The 16,441-nt window shown below is 38.9% G+C and overlaps 1 protein-coding gene across 1 annotated transcript in view; it reads left to right on the forward strand.

Annotated features, from left to right (window-relative positions):
* Nucleotides 1-16,441, forward strand: part of LOC150092596 (phospholipid-transporting ATPase ABCA1-like) — a 982,930-nt gene that overhangs the window by 713,302 nt on the left and 253,187 nt on the right. The window contains exon 37 of the mRNA XM_090414749.1: nt 7,429-7,544. Coding sequence (XP_090270875.1) covers nt 7,429-7,544 — 116 coding nt within the window. The remainder of the gene's footprint in view (nt 1-7,428; nt 7,545-16,441) is intronic.

A 16,441-nucleotide genomic window follows, 5' to 3' on the forward strand; every position in this document is an offset into this window, starting at 1 on the left:
GGTCTAACATTCACTTCAGTCATTCTCTCTTGCAGCAACAGATTCTCCAATTTATTATTATTATTATTACATTACACCTCCAGGGAATCTAAAGACTCATCGAGGGAGGACACTACTCCAGAACTCTGTCTCCACCATTTAATCCACCAGCTGCAGTGGACAGCAACTACCATCTACAACTCTGTGTCTCCACTACTCAATTCACCAACTACAGTGAAGAGCAACTACCATCATCACTAGCACCTACTGCCCACCACTAGTATTTTCACAGACAATCACAAACATCCATACCCACAGCGGGATTCGAACCTGCAGCCTTTTGGCTGGAGAGCATATACACTAACCACTCGGCCAACCACCAGGCTAGCAATTTGCCATTCAAATGTAGCCCATCTCTTTTATACAGCTCTATCCACCCCTCAAACCCATCCCATACATTTACAAAATGAACACCTTTATCCTTATACAACACTGCTAGCATACCATTCATAATTTTTGCTTGCCTTCCCAATTCATCATTATCATATTGGGGCAACATGCTGACTATCTTACCTACCACACTGTTATTTTCACTCTCCTTAACAGCTTCATGATATCCCCATCTTACATTCCTCTTGTTACCAGTCAAATCATTCGGAAAAACTACCACTACCAACTCTTTTGCTCGCACACTCATCTTATTCAATGCTTCAACTACCCTGCTCATTCTACCTCTCAGAAAACAGATCTTGTGCACTTTTTCACTTACCACAACTCTTATCATCGAATGCCACTCTTCATCCCATTCTTCCTTACATTCCCATTTAAATTTCTAATTTTCTTGTCATTTCTCATACGTTTAATCTCTTGCCTTATTTTTACCAGGAGTTACTTGAAGAGACAACAGGAGTTACTGAACAAAGTTACCATAGATGGATTTCAACTGGAAAATGTGGAACACTTCACATATCATTGATGCCACATGATGCATGACTTGGACCCAAATAAAGGGGTAAAAATTAGAATAGCCAGAGCAACAACTATCTTAAAAGCCATAAACAAAATATGGAAGAGCCAAACTATAAAGATACACACTAAACTGCATATTGTAGAAACCTATATCTTCAGCAACATGCTCTATGGATGTGAGGCCTGGATACTCCTGAGAGAATCTGAATGGAGGATATTAGCATTTGAGAGGAAGTGGTATAGAAAAGATCTGGAAAATGAGCTGGATCCAGATAGTGAACAATGAGGAAATGTATAGACGAATACAACCAAAAGAAAACCTGATCCAGAAAATAATCAAAAGGAAATTACATCTCTTTGGCCATATATGTAGAATGAACGATGAGAGGAAATTAAAAACACTGCTGTTTGGTATTATTATTATTATTATTATTATTATTATTATTCAGGCCTCCATGGAATCAAAAGACTCATCGTGGGAAGTCCTTCCTAAGAACATAAAGTCTGTCAAGATTCATTGAGGGGGAGGTCCCCCCTAAAGAAACACAAAGTCTCTCATACCACTCCTTAAACTCATTGACCGTTCTCGCTCTCACTACTCCATCAGGCAATGCATTCCACGGTTCAACCACCCTCCACGTCAAAGAAACAACTCCTCACCCTCTTGCTCACAGTTTCTTTTCGTAACTTCCAGGGATGGCCTCTTGTCATCACTCCTTCCCGCTGTTCAACCAAGTGAAAGAACTCCTCAGTGTCAACTTTGTAACCACCTCTCAACACTTTAAAAGTCTCAATCATATCACCTCTCCTTCTTCTATCCACCAAACTCTGCAGTCCACATTCCCTTAGCCGATCCTCATAACTATCGTTGTACAGTCCTGAAACCATCTTTGTCATCTGTCTTTGTATCCTTTCCACAGTTAATTTATCCCCTTCAAATCCTGGAGACCAAATCTGAGAACAATAGTCTAAGTGTGGTCTGATCAGAGACTTATACAACGGAATGAAAACCCTTTTATCTCTGCAGGTCAGTGTCCTTCTCATTATTGCAGCAATCCTCTGTGTTACCTTCACCACCTTTGAAATATGTCCAGTAAATTTCAGGTTTCTATTAATCATCAACCCCAGATCTCTTGTCTCTCCTACTTCCTCCAGTATAACTCCTCCCATAGAGAATGCAGCATCCCATCGATGTTTCCCAAACCTCAAGACCTTACATTTTGCTGCATTAAACTGAAATCCCCATTCACTTGCCCATCTATCTAGCTTATTCAAATCCTCTTGCAGGGCTACCACATCTGCACTATTATTAATAATCCTTCCCAGCTTCGCATCATCCGCAAACAACTGAATATCCCCTTGCAATCCGCTGGAAATGTCATTGATATAAAGGTTAAACAATATAGGTCCTACTACTGAGCCCTGTGGGACCCCACTTGTAACCCTCTGCCTCCTTGAAACTGCTCCACCATACACAACTCTCTGATACCTATCAGACAGCCAATCCTGAATCCAGTTGATCAATCTGACAACCAGACCCATGTGCTGCAACTTAAATATCAGCTTATCATGTGGCACCCTGTCAAATGCCTTCGCTAAGTCTAAGAAAATTGCAGTATATGCCTTTCCCTCATCTAATGTTCTTGTAACTTTATTATAAAAGGCTAGCATATTGCTAAAACAAGAGCGCCCTTTCACAAATCCATGTTGACTCTCACAGATAACATTACCCTCATCTGCCCAATGCTGTATACGGTCCCTCACTACTTTCTCCAAGATCTTAACAACTACTGATGACACACACAGACTGGCCTATAATTAGACACTTCCAGTCTGTTACCACCCTTATGCAATGGCACTATCTTACCTTCCTTCCATTCTCTGGGCACCTTTCCCGCAACCAGACTTTCATTGAAAAGCCAGGTTAAAGGCACTGTCAGTTCCCTAGCACATTCTCTCAAAACTCGTGGTGAAATACCATCCACTCCCAAAGCTTTACTGACATCCAGAGTACTCAGTATCTGAAACACACTCTCCTCCTGTGCCTCTAAACCTCAAACCAGCCCTATCCCTCTAGCATTAAAACTGACTCCTCTAGGATGCAATACTTCAATAAAGTGTTCATTGAACAATTCCACTATGTCCTCTGCATCAGTCATTCTATTCCTATTTTAATCCTACAATATCATTCTTCCACAATCATTTCTCCTCCTACTGGCCACATAGCTAAAAAATTCCCTAGGATTTTCTTTGGATCTTAGGGCCAATCTCCTCTCATATTCCAGTTTCGCTTTACTTACCACACTAGTCACTCTTCTGGCCTATGTCTTATATTCTTCAGGCATCTTCTCTTCACCTGTCTCCTTATATCTCTTCCATAGCCTCTTTTTCACATGCAATTCCTGTTTAATATTGTTTGTCATCCACTTTACTCCATATTGTGTCCTCTTCTTCACTCTTGGTATACAACTTACCATTGCTGCTAACAAATATTCTTTCACAATTTCCCACGTACTAATGATATCCCGGCCTTTCAATTCCTCCCTCCATGAAACTTCCTGAAGTTGATGTCTGAGACTATTATAATCACCTGCTTTATAATTCCACATAAGTTCCTGTCTCTTTGATACTCCTGCATGTCTTTTCCCAAGTCAAAACCATATGGCCACTCTCTCCAACTGGTGGGAGACTGAATATGGGAGTGATGACATCTCTCCCATCGGAAGAGTTATTATCAACTCTTCAGATGCTATTACCAAATCCAAAACTCTTGAATCTCTTGTTCCCTATGTTACATGTTGCCTAAGACATTTGTTCCTCAAGAATTCTTGAAATTCCATTCCCCTATTGCTACACGCATCTTCCTCTCTCCAATTTATACTACTGTAGTTAAAATCTTCCATAACAATCATTCTTCTTGCACTTGCCAAACTTAACTGTCTAAACATCTCCTGGTCCTCATCCTCTGTGCTCCTGAATCTGTAGCAACACCCCACTAAATATCCTATCTTGCCTACCTCTACCTCACACCATATGCTCTCAAAATCATTTGTCTCACTTCCTTCCAAAGCCTCCACTCTTAGAGGACATAGGTCATCACTTATAATAAGCAGTACCCCACCACCACGCTTTCACCTACTATCCTGACGAAAATGCTGTACCCAGCGACTTCTATTCCTGTTATTATATCCCCTTCTGTCAACCACGTCTCAGTGATCCCAATAATTTTTGGCTAGGCTGATGCTATCTGCGCCACCAATTCTTCTCCCTTATTCCGTATACTCTTGGCATTAGTATAAAGCATATAAATGCCATTGTTTCTATACCCCGCATTATACCCTCTAGACTCCACTGGGCTCAGTGTTACCTGACATCGTCTCCCTTCTCCCAAGTATCCATTCCCACAAGAGGCCACCCCTGCTATCATCCTTCCTGGGACACACTGACTCGTTCAGAACAGCAATCTCTCCAGATTCCTACGTCCTTTTTCATTCAAATGTAAGTGGTCTCTCGCATACAATTCCTCTCTTTCCTCAAACGCACTCCAAGCATCCACATATACCACTCCTCTCTTGTCACACATTCTCGCTATTATGCCATTCAATATCACTGCTCTTCTGCTCAGCTCATCATTATCATACTTAGACAACACGCACACTATTTTTCCTCTCTCTGTCTTCTTCCGTACAGCCTCAAGCAAAAATCTCATATTTCTTGCTTCCCGACTTACATTACCACTCAAGTCATTTGTTCCTACCATCACAATCATCTCATCCACCCTTTCACCTCTCTTAATTGCCATAGCCACCCTTTCTATTGTTCCTCCTGGCAAACACTCTTCACGCATCCTATCTTGAACACCACGGATCATTGAGTCGCCATACATTATACCTTTTATCATTCCCTTTCTCCTATTGTTTCCATTCTCTCCTCTTCTTTCATTCCCATAGGTCTCTCTCATTCCCTCTCCTCTACTGCTATTCTCTCTTCTAGCATTCCCATACCTCTCTCTCTCCTACTGTTTCCATTTTCTCCACTTCTAGCACTCCCATATCCCTCTCTCATTCTGTCTCTCCTACTGTTTCCATCCTCTCATCTGCTAGCATTCTGATACCTCTCTCTCATTCCCTCTCTTCTACTCTTTCCATTCTCTCCTCTTGTAGCACCACCATACCTCTCACTCATTCCCTCTCTTCTACTGTTTCCTTTCTCTCCTCTTCTAACACTTCCAAAATTCTCTCTGTCCCCTACTATGATTCGGCTTGCATTTATCTCTTCCATTCTCCTAATCTTATCTTTCATACTTCTGCTCTCATTCACAAGACATTCCACCTCCTCTTTCAGCTCATCTATCTCCCTGTGCAGGTCAGTCACTCTTAATCTAAATTCACTCTCCCAAACAAAACCCCCTTCTAAACTTTCACAGTCACTCATGCTTTCCACACTGTCAACTATTATTTTCTCATTCATATATATATATATTTTTTTCATTCTCTCCTATCACACTACTTGTCTTCCTACATTCATTCCCCGTTCCTGGAGCAACAAGGTCGGATATCGATATATTTTGAATGCACTTATTTCCTCCCATTGCCTGCATTTTGCACATATATGCTCTCCGCTCTCTTTCACAAGCCACATATCCAATTCCCGAGACGCACACATGCCGCAAGTACTGCATGCCACAAAGTCCCTTATGATATTGCTTATAATAGAGTTCTTAAATAGTGGAGGACTTGGCGATACGCCACTTGCGACTGCAGCTGAATCCGCCATCATTCCTTACTGCCAAATAGCATAATCGTTAATTATTCAATTAATAAATTCCGTTAAATAAATAAAAAAAAAGTACAAACAATTACAAGCAAAACAAAACATTTAAGTACACTAAATAAAATGAAATATAACTAAATACAGTAATGAAAACTTAGCTTTGTTTTGTCTTCCACCATTATGCATTCGATTCCGACGGTAACCTAAATATATTATATTGCGACAGCAACTAACTTCCAAAAAACAACCACTGTAGTACACTCGTATTCAGAGAAACAATTTAGCACTCAAAAACGTAGAAAAACTGGAAAAAAAAATGGACTATTCACCGATTAAAAATCACTTTCTTCTGCACAGCTCAAATTCACCGCCACGTACTACGGCGACGCTAGTGCCAATTAGTTATGATTGAAGGAAAAAACAAAAGAGGAAGACCAAACAGAGAAAAGGGTGATGACATTGTCAAAGGGTGCAGAAACTCTGTACACAAACTGAGTCATCTTTCACAAAATAGAATGCAATGGAAGAACCATATCATGATGGCATCAGATACCTACAGGCATTGAATCCATGGTTGTTAATTGATTGCTAGATTATCTTTACCACCCCCACTTTCATATCTTCAATTAGTTTTTCAGTGCCATTTACTCAAAATTACCTTGCACATCTGTTGTCTTACCGCACACTGCCACTATGTCACTCCCATTTATGCATGCTGTCTTACCATTACTGTTTAAGCACCATCAATTTTACTTACTCCCATAGCTATATCCATGATCTTTTGCCTGCTACTGCTTACATTCAATGATATCTCATAATCCATAAATATGTTACACTTCTTGCATATATAAAATCTCTTATCGCTACTATTAATCTTCTCTCTCCACATAAATATCTTCAATCTCTCTCTCTCTCTCCAAGCTTATACACTGCATTCATGGTATCTCAACATTTTTCAAAAATCCATGCCACTTGCATTTGTTTCGTGTTGTCTTACGTTTCACCATCATTTTAGTCATGCTTAAAGCTGCACACAAGAAATACAAAGAAATTTTATAAATATTGAATTATAACTACATTGAACACTGCCTACCAATCACAACTATTATACAACAATATTTAAAAAAAATTAATGATCACTAATTTATCTTTTTATAGTGATCTTAAAGCACACAGCTCTCTGTTTGCCACCTAGTGGCCAAAAAATGGTTCTGCAATTATGTAAGCTAAGTGCAACTATTGATGAATATAAGGAATATGATAAAAAATTATAAGATACTAATATGGTTTTATAAAGTGCTTGCTAAAATACACCATAGATAGTAGAGAATAATGAGTCATCACCGGAAGTATCATAAGAGTGTGAGTAGCAAGAATGTAAGGACTGGATTTTTTACTTGGAGAATGGTGAATGAGTCGAATCAGTTGCCAGTTGTGAATTTGCCTATATGTGCTTTGTCAGTAAATGTGTAATGAGGAATATGTGAGGCATTGTGCAAATAATGGTTAGCATGAATCTCCCACAATGAGGCTTCAAATTCTGTGGATCTTCCCCTGTGATGTGACAATTATAAATATAACATACAAAAATGTTATTTAGAATAATTTTTGCAACAGAGTTATACAGTTAAATCTAATAAAGCATAAATCTAAATTTAGTGACTTTAATGTTTTATTTAATTTTTCTTTTGTTTTTGTGTCTTTTAGTGTAATTACCTCATTCCTTTCTTTTTGTGCCTGATGATATTTCTCATTTTTCAAGAAGATGCTTATGTTTCTAAAGAAAATGTTTTAGGATTTTCACTTTTGCTTCTACTTTATGGGTAAGTAAGCTATATTACCAGAATAGGTCACCAGTTTTTCTTGCAAAGAATTATTTTTTCTGCTTTTTAAACAAATATATTTCTAAATCACTTAAGGAATTGAACAACGTAGATCCGAATATAAATTAAATTACACTTTAATAAATATTTCCGATATTTTGGCAACGTCATGTTGCCATTTTCAAAAGGAACTTACAAAAAGGCACGTGCATGCAGATACTATAACACACTAACTGAGAATGAAGAGATGAAGCTATTGTTCTCCTAGACGTCCTGATGATGCCCTCTAGCAGGCTAAGTCGGTGTTCTTGGCTGTTGGGCTGAAGGTCTGCTGATGTATGCGTCCCAAATTTGGGGCAGTCGCATACAACCAAATTTGTTGAGGTTTGGAGAGTTTCTTAACGCTGAGGCTGATTCCATAAATAGTCTTTCGAATTTGTATTTGCTATGGTGTATTACTGTAGCTTTCTTCCGGCAGATACATTCACCAACAATTCCCCCCCCCTCACAACAATATGGAGTGGTGAAAACACTATACCACAAGACTAAACTAATCTATTCTAATGACATGGCCCTAAACACTGAACTAAATCACATCCTCAACACTTTCTCAGCCAATGGCTATCCCCCCCCCAAAAAAAAATCCAAAAAATATTAATACCTGCAAACCACAGCCCCCCCCACCACAACAAAGATTACTCTAAATCCATCATCATCCCCTACATCCGAGGCATCTCGGAAAAAATTACCAAAATTTTAAAAAAACGTGACCTCACCTCCTGTTACAGACCTTATAGAAAATTGGCATCCCTTATCTGCTCCACCAAAGACCAACCACTTCCCCTAGACCTACCTAGTGTATACCAGGTCCCTTGCAGTTGTAAACTGTCTTACTTTGGCCAAACAGGCAGTACAGTGAATATCAGAATTTCTGAACACAAGGGCTACATCCGGTTTCAGTACAGCCATTCTGGTCTTGCAGACCATGCTCTGGATACACGCCACAGAATATGGTGGAAGAAAGCTACAGTAATACACCGTAGCAAATATGAATTCGAAAGACTATTTATGGAATCAGCCTCAACCCTAAGAAACTCTCCAAACCTCTACAAATTTGGTTGTATGCGACTGCCCCAAATTTGGGAGGCATACATCAGCAGACCTTCAGCCCAACGGCCAAGAACACCTACTTAGCTTGCTAGAGGGCACCATCAGGCCTTCTAGGAGAACAATAGCTTCATTCTCAGTTACTGTGTTATAGTGCCGTTTTGTAAGTTCCTTTTGAAAATGTCAACGTGATGTTGCCGAAATATCGGAAATATTTATTAAAGTATAATTTAATTTATATTAGGATTTACGTTGTTCAATTCCTTAAGTGATTTAGAAATGCATAACCAACGTATAAGCCTGTCTACGAGAATTAAACAAATATAATATATTTATGGAATTTAAAATATAAAAGTTGTAGCCATTTATTTTGGTGAGTTTAGTAGTATATTATTTTATTTATATTTTCTTTATGTGAATCCCACCCACAAAAGGTTAGAAAACTATTATATATTTAGTAGCACTGGTGGACTGAGGTTAAATAATCTAGAAACCTTGCTCTACGTCAAGATACTTCAAAACTTAATAAGCAAATTATCTCATACCAGAAAATAACATTCATTGACTTCTAAGCCATTTGTGTTTTACAAGAAATTATTTTGTTGTTTCATCCATATATTACTAGGAACTGTAAGCAAACTTCTTCAGAAGTTTACACTGGTAACATCATCATACATATTATTATTATTATCATCATTATATGGCTATCTCCATGCAGTTAGAGGAAGACTGATAGTCAGGAGACCCACACTGATCTTTATATACACAATACCTGTCATACATCTCCTTAAAGTCATTCACTGTCAGGGCACTCCCAAGTAATTTTGGTAATCCATTCCACTCGCTCGACTCCAAGAAGAAAATCTAGCCCACACCTCCTTGCTAACCTCAGCTTGCAATGGTGGCTTAAGAACCACAACTTCCAGTGGTGACATCTAGTTCTCTCTCTGTTTGTAAATTACAGTCATATCCTAAAGTTACGCGGTAGGTGGGACCAACAAAAAGTGCGTAAGTCGAATTCGCCTAACTCGGGGTATAATTTTGCATGTAATTTATATATACAAACATACAAAATATTAGTTAATTGGGAATCAAAGGTTTACAAAAACACGTATATTTTTTAAGAAATATAATCATAATTGTAGTTTTTCATACATAAAAAAAAGAAGTTATTTCGATGTCGATGGTTTTATAAAATCTAATAGATATGTCTGATGGCATAATGTCTTTTTCTTGTCACGCAAAATTTCTTCATAGCAAGCTAATCATTTTTTTATTCCTTGCCTTGTGGCTACAATTCATTTCTCATTAGAATCTGTGTCTTCCAAAATCTGTAAACCTTTTTTTTATGATTGTTCTTACTGTGGATTCCTGTAGATTGAACTTCTTTGCTAGCTCGCAAATTTTCATTCCACCTTCAAAATCCTTAATAATGTTGAGTTTTGTTTCCAAAGTCAATGTTTTTCTTTTCTTGCTAGCTGTAGAAGAATTGGACTTGCTTCTTTTGGACGACATTATTATTTTTTTATGTGATAAAATTTTTATCTAGAACATGACATTAAACAATTGCAAGGTTTGTAGACCATAAAAATCGTGTATGAATGGAGACCGTGCGAAACACGCCAGTGCTTGTTCACAGCATGTGCGACACTCTGGCGAATGCGGCCGGAAAGATATGACTAGTGGTGAGGCATGAAGAGGGACGGGAATACGTACATATAAGAAGCCGCATAACTCCGGATTCGCGTAAGTCAGGGTATGACTGTATTAAAAAATTTCATTGCCAATCTTATAGAACCCTTGAATAAGTTGTTACCATGTTCCTTCTTTTCTGCCTATTAACTAACATTGCAACTTGCACACTTTCAGCCTATCTTAATTGTGAGCATTCTTCCACACACGCCTTTCACCAGCTTGGTCACTTGTCTCTGAATCCTCTCCACCACCACCTCCTGATTCCAAAGAAACCAAGGTGACCAAATCTGTGCACAGCAACTAAGGTGCACCTGAATAGCCTTATACACAAGGATAATGAGGGATAATAATCTTCCTATCTTTACATGTTAGTGTTTTTTCAACATTCAAGTAATCATTTGAGCTATTTTAGTAACTATTACAATATTCCCTCTGACCTTCAATCCTCTGCCCATCATTATCCCCTGGTCCTTAGCCTCATCAATTCTCTGAATCCAGTAACATCACAGAGATATGCAGTGTGTTACCTTTTCAACCTGAAATGCATAATCTTACATTTTGCTACATTAAATTGACAAACATTATCCTTCATCCATAACGCAATTATTTAAATCATCTTGCAGGATATTATCCACATCACCTTTATCAACTATTGCCCATCTTAGTTTTGCATCATCAGTAAACAATTGAATGTCACCGTCCCCCTTTCTTAAATCTTTCCATTTATTATTTATATGCAAATAAAAGAGTAGTGGCCCTGATACAGATCCCTGAGGCATCTAGTTACCTTCATTCTCCTAGATTTCACTCCACCATATACTTCTCTCTGGTGTCTGTCCATCACCCTTGTATCCATGCTATTAGCTTCATATGCATTCCCCTTTGCATATGAAACTAGTAGCCTGTGTGAGTAGCAAGAATGTAAGAACTGGATTTTTTACTTGGAGAATGGTGAATGAGTGGAATCAGTTGCCAGTTGTGAATTACAAAATAGTTTTTTATGTGGTCTTCTGTCAAATGCCTTTGCAAAGTCCAGCAGCATGATGGGTAGCCATTTCTCTTATTTATTTTTGTTGTTCTCTTCTGATTCTCTTTCAATTCCAAAACCTAGTCTCTGTTGCATCCGCAGTTGCAAAATCTTCACCTGGATGATATTCGACTATTTCTTTTTCTTCTCTCCCCTTCCTACCCATCAGCACTGATTAAAGTCATCCTCCCTTAATTATTCTTCTTCTTACTCACTACACAACAAAAATCACTTTTGGATTTACTGTGGCCTGCTTAGTTAATTTTATCTCATAATCGAAATTTGGCCTTTCTTACCATAATCTTGTTTTAATGGCATGTATGACATCATAAAGATTATTTAGACACATGTTTTCACAAGAATAAATAATAATTTTTAGTTATTCAAATATTTCAATCAGAAACTAACTGGGCAGCATCAGTGCATCAACATAATCACATGGTTGAGCTAAAACAAAGAATGTTAATCCTATTTATAGAGGTGAGCCATGTGCCAGAATGCAACTATACAGGTGGTTACAAAATAAAATCAAATTAATTAAAGCCCAAATTAAAAATTAAAGTGATTTGAATTAAAAATTAAAAAAATTTAATTAAATTATTGAATGACAGAGCTGCATAAAAAAGAAACATTCTGGCAGGAACATAAAGAAAAAAGGTGATCACCATACTCTTGAGCAGCACAAAGTGCTAGCAACTTGGTGACAGGTAACTAGTTTGGTAAAATTATTAGATATATATATTTGCAAGAATAAATAATGATTTTTATTTTGACAAATATTTCAACCAGAAACTAACTGGTCATCATCAATGCATCTGGTCTATCCACTTAATCCCCCACTTAGTTTATCCTGCTGAAGATGCTAGCCTGGTTGGCTGAGTGTAGCGTATCCACTCTCCAGCCAAAAGGCTGCTGGTTCGAATCCCACCGTGGGTATGGATGTTTGTGATTGTCTGTGAAAATACTAGGGGTAGTGGTGGACAGTAGATGGTGTTGGTGTAGATGATGTGGTTTGCTGTAGTTAGAAGATTGACTGGTGGAGATGGAGAGTTGTAGAACAAGTGCCCTACCTCGATAAGTTTGGGACTTCCTGGAGGTGTTAAGTTAATAATAATAATATGAATATACAGTCTGATACTACTCCTCAAACAATCCCTGACAACTTTCTATGCACTACTGACATTCTTTCCTTGTAGCTTCTCAAGCCTTGGCTCTGCTTCATGATGCCCCTAAACCTTTCATAATTGCCAGCTTTATAGTTCAACATAAACCTTTTCATTACAGAGAAATCCACACATGTATATCAACCTACTAGAACAAGACTGTGCATGTGGCCATGCTCCCTGATTGGAGGTTGGCTATGCATAACCAAGGCAGAGTGTCCGCATTGATTATGGATACATGTTGTGATGCTGTTACCATATCCAGCACTCTCAAACCCACCATCCCTTCCATGACATGCTGTTTCAGGTAATTATCTCTTTGCATCCCCCTTTCGTCTCTCTCTCTCTCTGTCTCCATAGTTGAATTCACCCATAAGTATTGCTTAGCCTGCATTCATTATGCTAATCTGCTAATGTATGGCATGCATATCTTTCTCTGGACCCCCCCCCCCAAGTCCATACCAGCAATGAATAATATATTTTGTCCTTTTTGTCTCAATCTCACTTGTTCAGTCTCCTTGAGCCATTGTTGTTCAATCTATAAATTAATGACATTAGGAAGGGTCGAACAGACAGGAGCTGTTTGCCAGTGGTACAAAGATAGACAGGGCAATCAGGGATGCTACTGATATCCAGCACTTACAAAATGATTTATATATGCTGGAAATTTCGACAAATGAAAATGACCTGTTAGTTTAATGTTAGTAAGTGTAAAGTTATGCACTTTGATGTGATGAGATTTCCCACACCATACTATATTATTATTATTATTATTATTATTATTATTATTATTATTATTATTATTTCGGGTGACTCCAGGAGTCCTTAGACTCATCGAGGGAGGCCCTAAACATCATGTCCACACAACTATGCGATTACATTCTCACAGTATCTATCATACCTTGTCTTGAACTCGTTCACCATCATAGCACCCACAACAGACTCTGGCAGCTTATTCCACTCATTTACCACTCTAAAAGTAAAGAACCCAGCTCTAACACCCCTGCTAACCACACTCTTGCCCAGCTTCCATAAGTGTCCCCTAGTTCTCCCACCACCAGTCCTGATCTCAAAAATATCCTCTGAATTAATCCTATAGAATCCCTTTAGCAATTTGAATGTCTCAATCATATCTCCCCTCCTCTGCCTATCAACTAGTTTCTGCAACCCACAAATCTTCAACTTGTTTTCATATGGTTCATTCCATAGACCTGTTATCATCTTAGTCACTAGCCTCTGGATCCTCTCCACCTCCTCCCCATCAAGAAGGAACTGAGGTGACCAAATCTGGGTACAGTAGTCGAGATGAGGTCTTATCAAGGCTCGGTACAGAGGTATAATAACTTGCTTGTCTCTGCTCGTCAAGGTATTTTTCAACAACCAAGTGAGTTGATGAGCTGATTTAGCTAATTTTGCAATGTGCCCCCTAAACTTCATCTCCCTATCCACCAACACTCCCAACTCCCTGGCCTCATCAATCTCTTGGAGTACAGTTCCACCAATGTGGTATACTGCTGCTAATCTTTTCACCCCAAAATGCATAACCTTACATTTTGTCACATTAAATTGACATCCATTCTCCTTAGCCCAGAACTCGAATCTATCTAAGTCATCCTGCAAGACTTTGACATCTTCTGCATTCACTATTGCCCTACCCAACTTTTCATCATCAGCGAACAAATGAATTGTTCCACTTAGATCCTTCCCTATATCGTTAATGAACAGATTAAACAGCAGTGGTCCAAGAACAGAACCCTGCGGCACACCACTAGTCACAGGCCGTCTTTTGAACTCTACTCCTGAATAAACTACTCTTTGATATCTCTCCATCAACCAACCACCTATCCATCTCACCAATCCTATATCCATTCCCATATGTTGTAGTTTACGGATTAGTATTCCATGTGGTATCCTGTCAAATGCCTTTGCCAGGTCCAGCAGTATCACTGTAAACCCATTTCCCATATCCAGTTCAGCCGTCACCTTGTTATAAAACTTGAGCAAGTTACTGAAGCATGATCTACCCTTCACAAAGCCATGCTGTCCCCTGTACAGTATCTCGTTTTCATCAATCCATTCCTGTATTTTTCCCTTGACTATTTTCTCTAAGACCTTGACAACGACTCCTGATATGCTGATCGGTCGGTAATTTGCAACCATAGTCTTGGATCCTCCTTTATGCAGTGAAACTATTTTCCCCTCTTTCCACACCTTCGGGACTAAACCAGACCTGAGACTCAGATTAAACAACATGGTCAAGGGCACTGATAATTCTTTAGCCGCTTCACGCAAGACCCGTGCCGGTATACCATCCAATCACACAGATGTGTTCACATTAAGGTTCTGTAATAGACTAGTCACCTCCACTTCATTCATCACTATTCCCGTATAAACTAATGGTTCCTTCATTTTTTTAATGTCACCACCTGGATGATATGCTTTTGCAAAGTGTGCGCTCAGTAACTCCACTATATTGACTGATTCAGTGACCTCCTTACCATCGTCATTCCTTAAAATCATTTTGCCGTGTACAGTTTTTTCTTGCTTGCAGCATATTGAAAGAACTGTTTGGGATTCTCTTTTGCTTGCAAAGCTAGTTTCCTTTCATAATCTGCTTTTGCTTTTTTTACCACACTTGTTACCTTTCTGGCCTGCACTTTATACCGTTCATGTGCTTGCAGGTCACCCCTTTCTTTAAGTTCCCTCCACAGTTGCTTTTTTTTTTGCAGCTCAAGCTTAATGGTGTTATTCATCCATTTAACCCCTACTTGTTTTACTATTTGGACCCTAGGTATACAATCAGCCATTACCTCCTGTAAATGCTCCTTGACCACTTCCCATGCTCTATCGACGTCCAGCCCTTGCAGTTGTACATGCCATGGCACTGATCCAAGCAATCTCCTAAGCTTGTCATACTTGCCAGCACGGTAATTCCACATATACCCTGTCTTAATCAAAAATTCCACACCTTTAGCCACTTCCCAGGTCAAGACCTTATGATTACTCTCACCAATAGGTGGCAACATGGTCATATTCATTACAGTCAAATTCTCAGATGCTATTACCAGGTCAAGCACTCTCACACCCCTAGTATTTTCAATTACATGCTGTCTCAGATAGTTATCCCTTAATAATTGAATAAAATCCTTTTCCTTCCTCACATGTGTCCTCTCCTCCTTCCAATCACTGTTACCATAGTTGAAATCCCCCATAATAATTACCCTCCTTCCACTCATTTCATCAATTTCCCTATGCATACTATATCCACCATATGCATATCTATTCCATCACCTGGTCTATAGCAGCACCCAACTGTATATTTTATTCTGCCAATCTCAATCTCACACAAATAGCCTCAAATGAGCTCCTTTCACCATCCTGTGATACAACTTCAATTCTCCTTGGCTGCAGTTCATCAGCTATCATCAATAATACCCCTCCCCCCATTTTATTCTCTCTGTCCCTCCTAAACACACTATAACCTACACATTCTATCCCACTAACTATATCTTCTTCCGTCAGCCATGTTTCACTAATGCCAATAACCTGTGGCCAGGAAGAGCCAATCAAGCTCAAAAATTCTTCCTTCTTGTTCCTAATACTCCTGGCATTAGTATACATGAAATGCAGTGATCCCTTAGTCCCATCCCTATATTGATGCGTTATTCTAAATGACCCATTCCCATTTTTTGTCCTTAGTGCTGGCTCGGGTACATTATATACATTCTTACACTCATCTGTCTCACTGATGTCTGCATATCCATTCTCCCCCCCCTCCTTGGTAGTTCTAGTTTCCCTGGTTTTGCACATCCATTTTCACTTCATTCAGCAACACTCTTTCCAGTCTCCGCACACCAAGTCCATTCAAATGCAGGCTATCCATCTTGTATAAGTCCTTTCGCTCT

The sequence above is a fragment of the Typopeltis vanoorti genome, chromosome 25, assembly GCF_054136105.1.
Source record: "Typopeltis vanoorti isolate ZY-2024b chromosome 25, IOZ_Tvanoo_1.0, whole genome shotgun sequence".
Taxonomy (NCBI): Eukaryota; Metazoa; Arthropoda; class Arachnida; order Uropygi; family Thelyphonidae; genus Typopeltis; species Typopeltis vanoorti.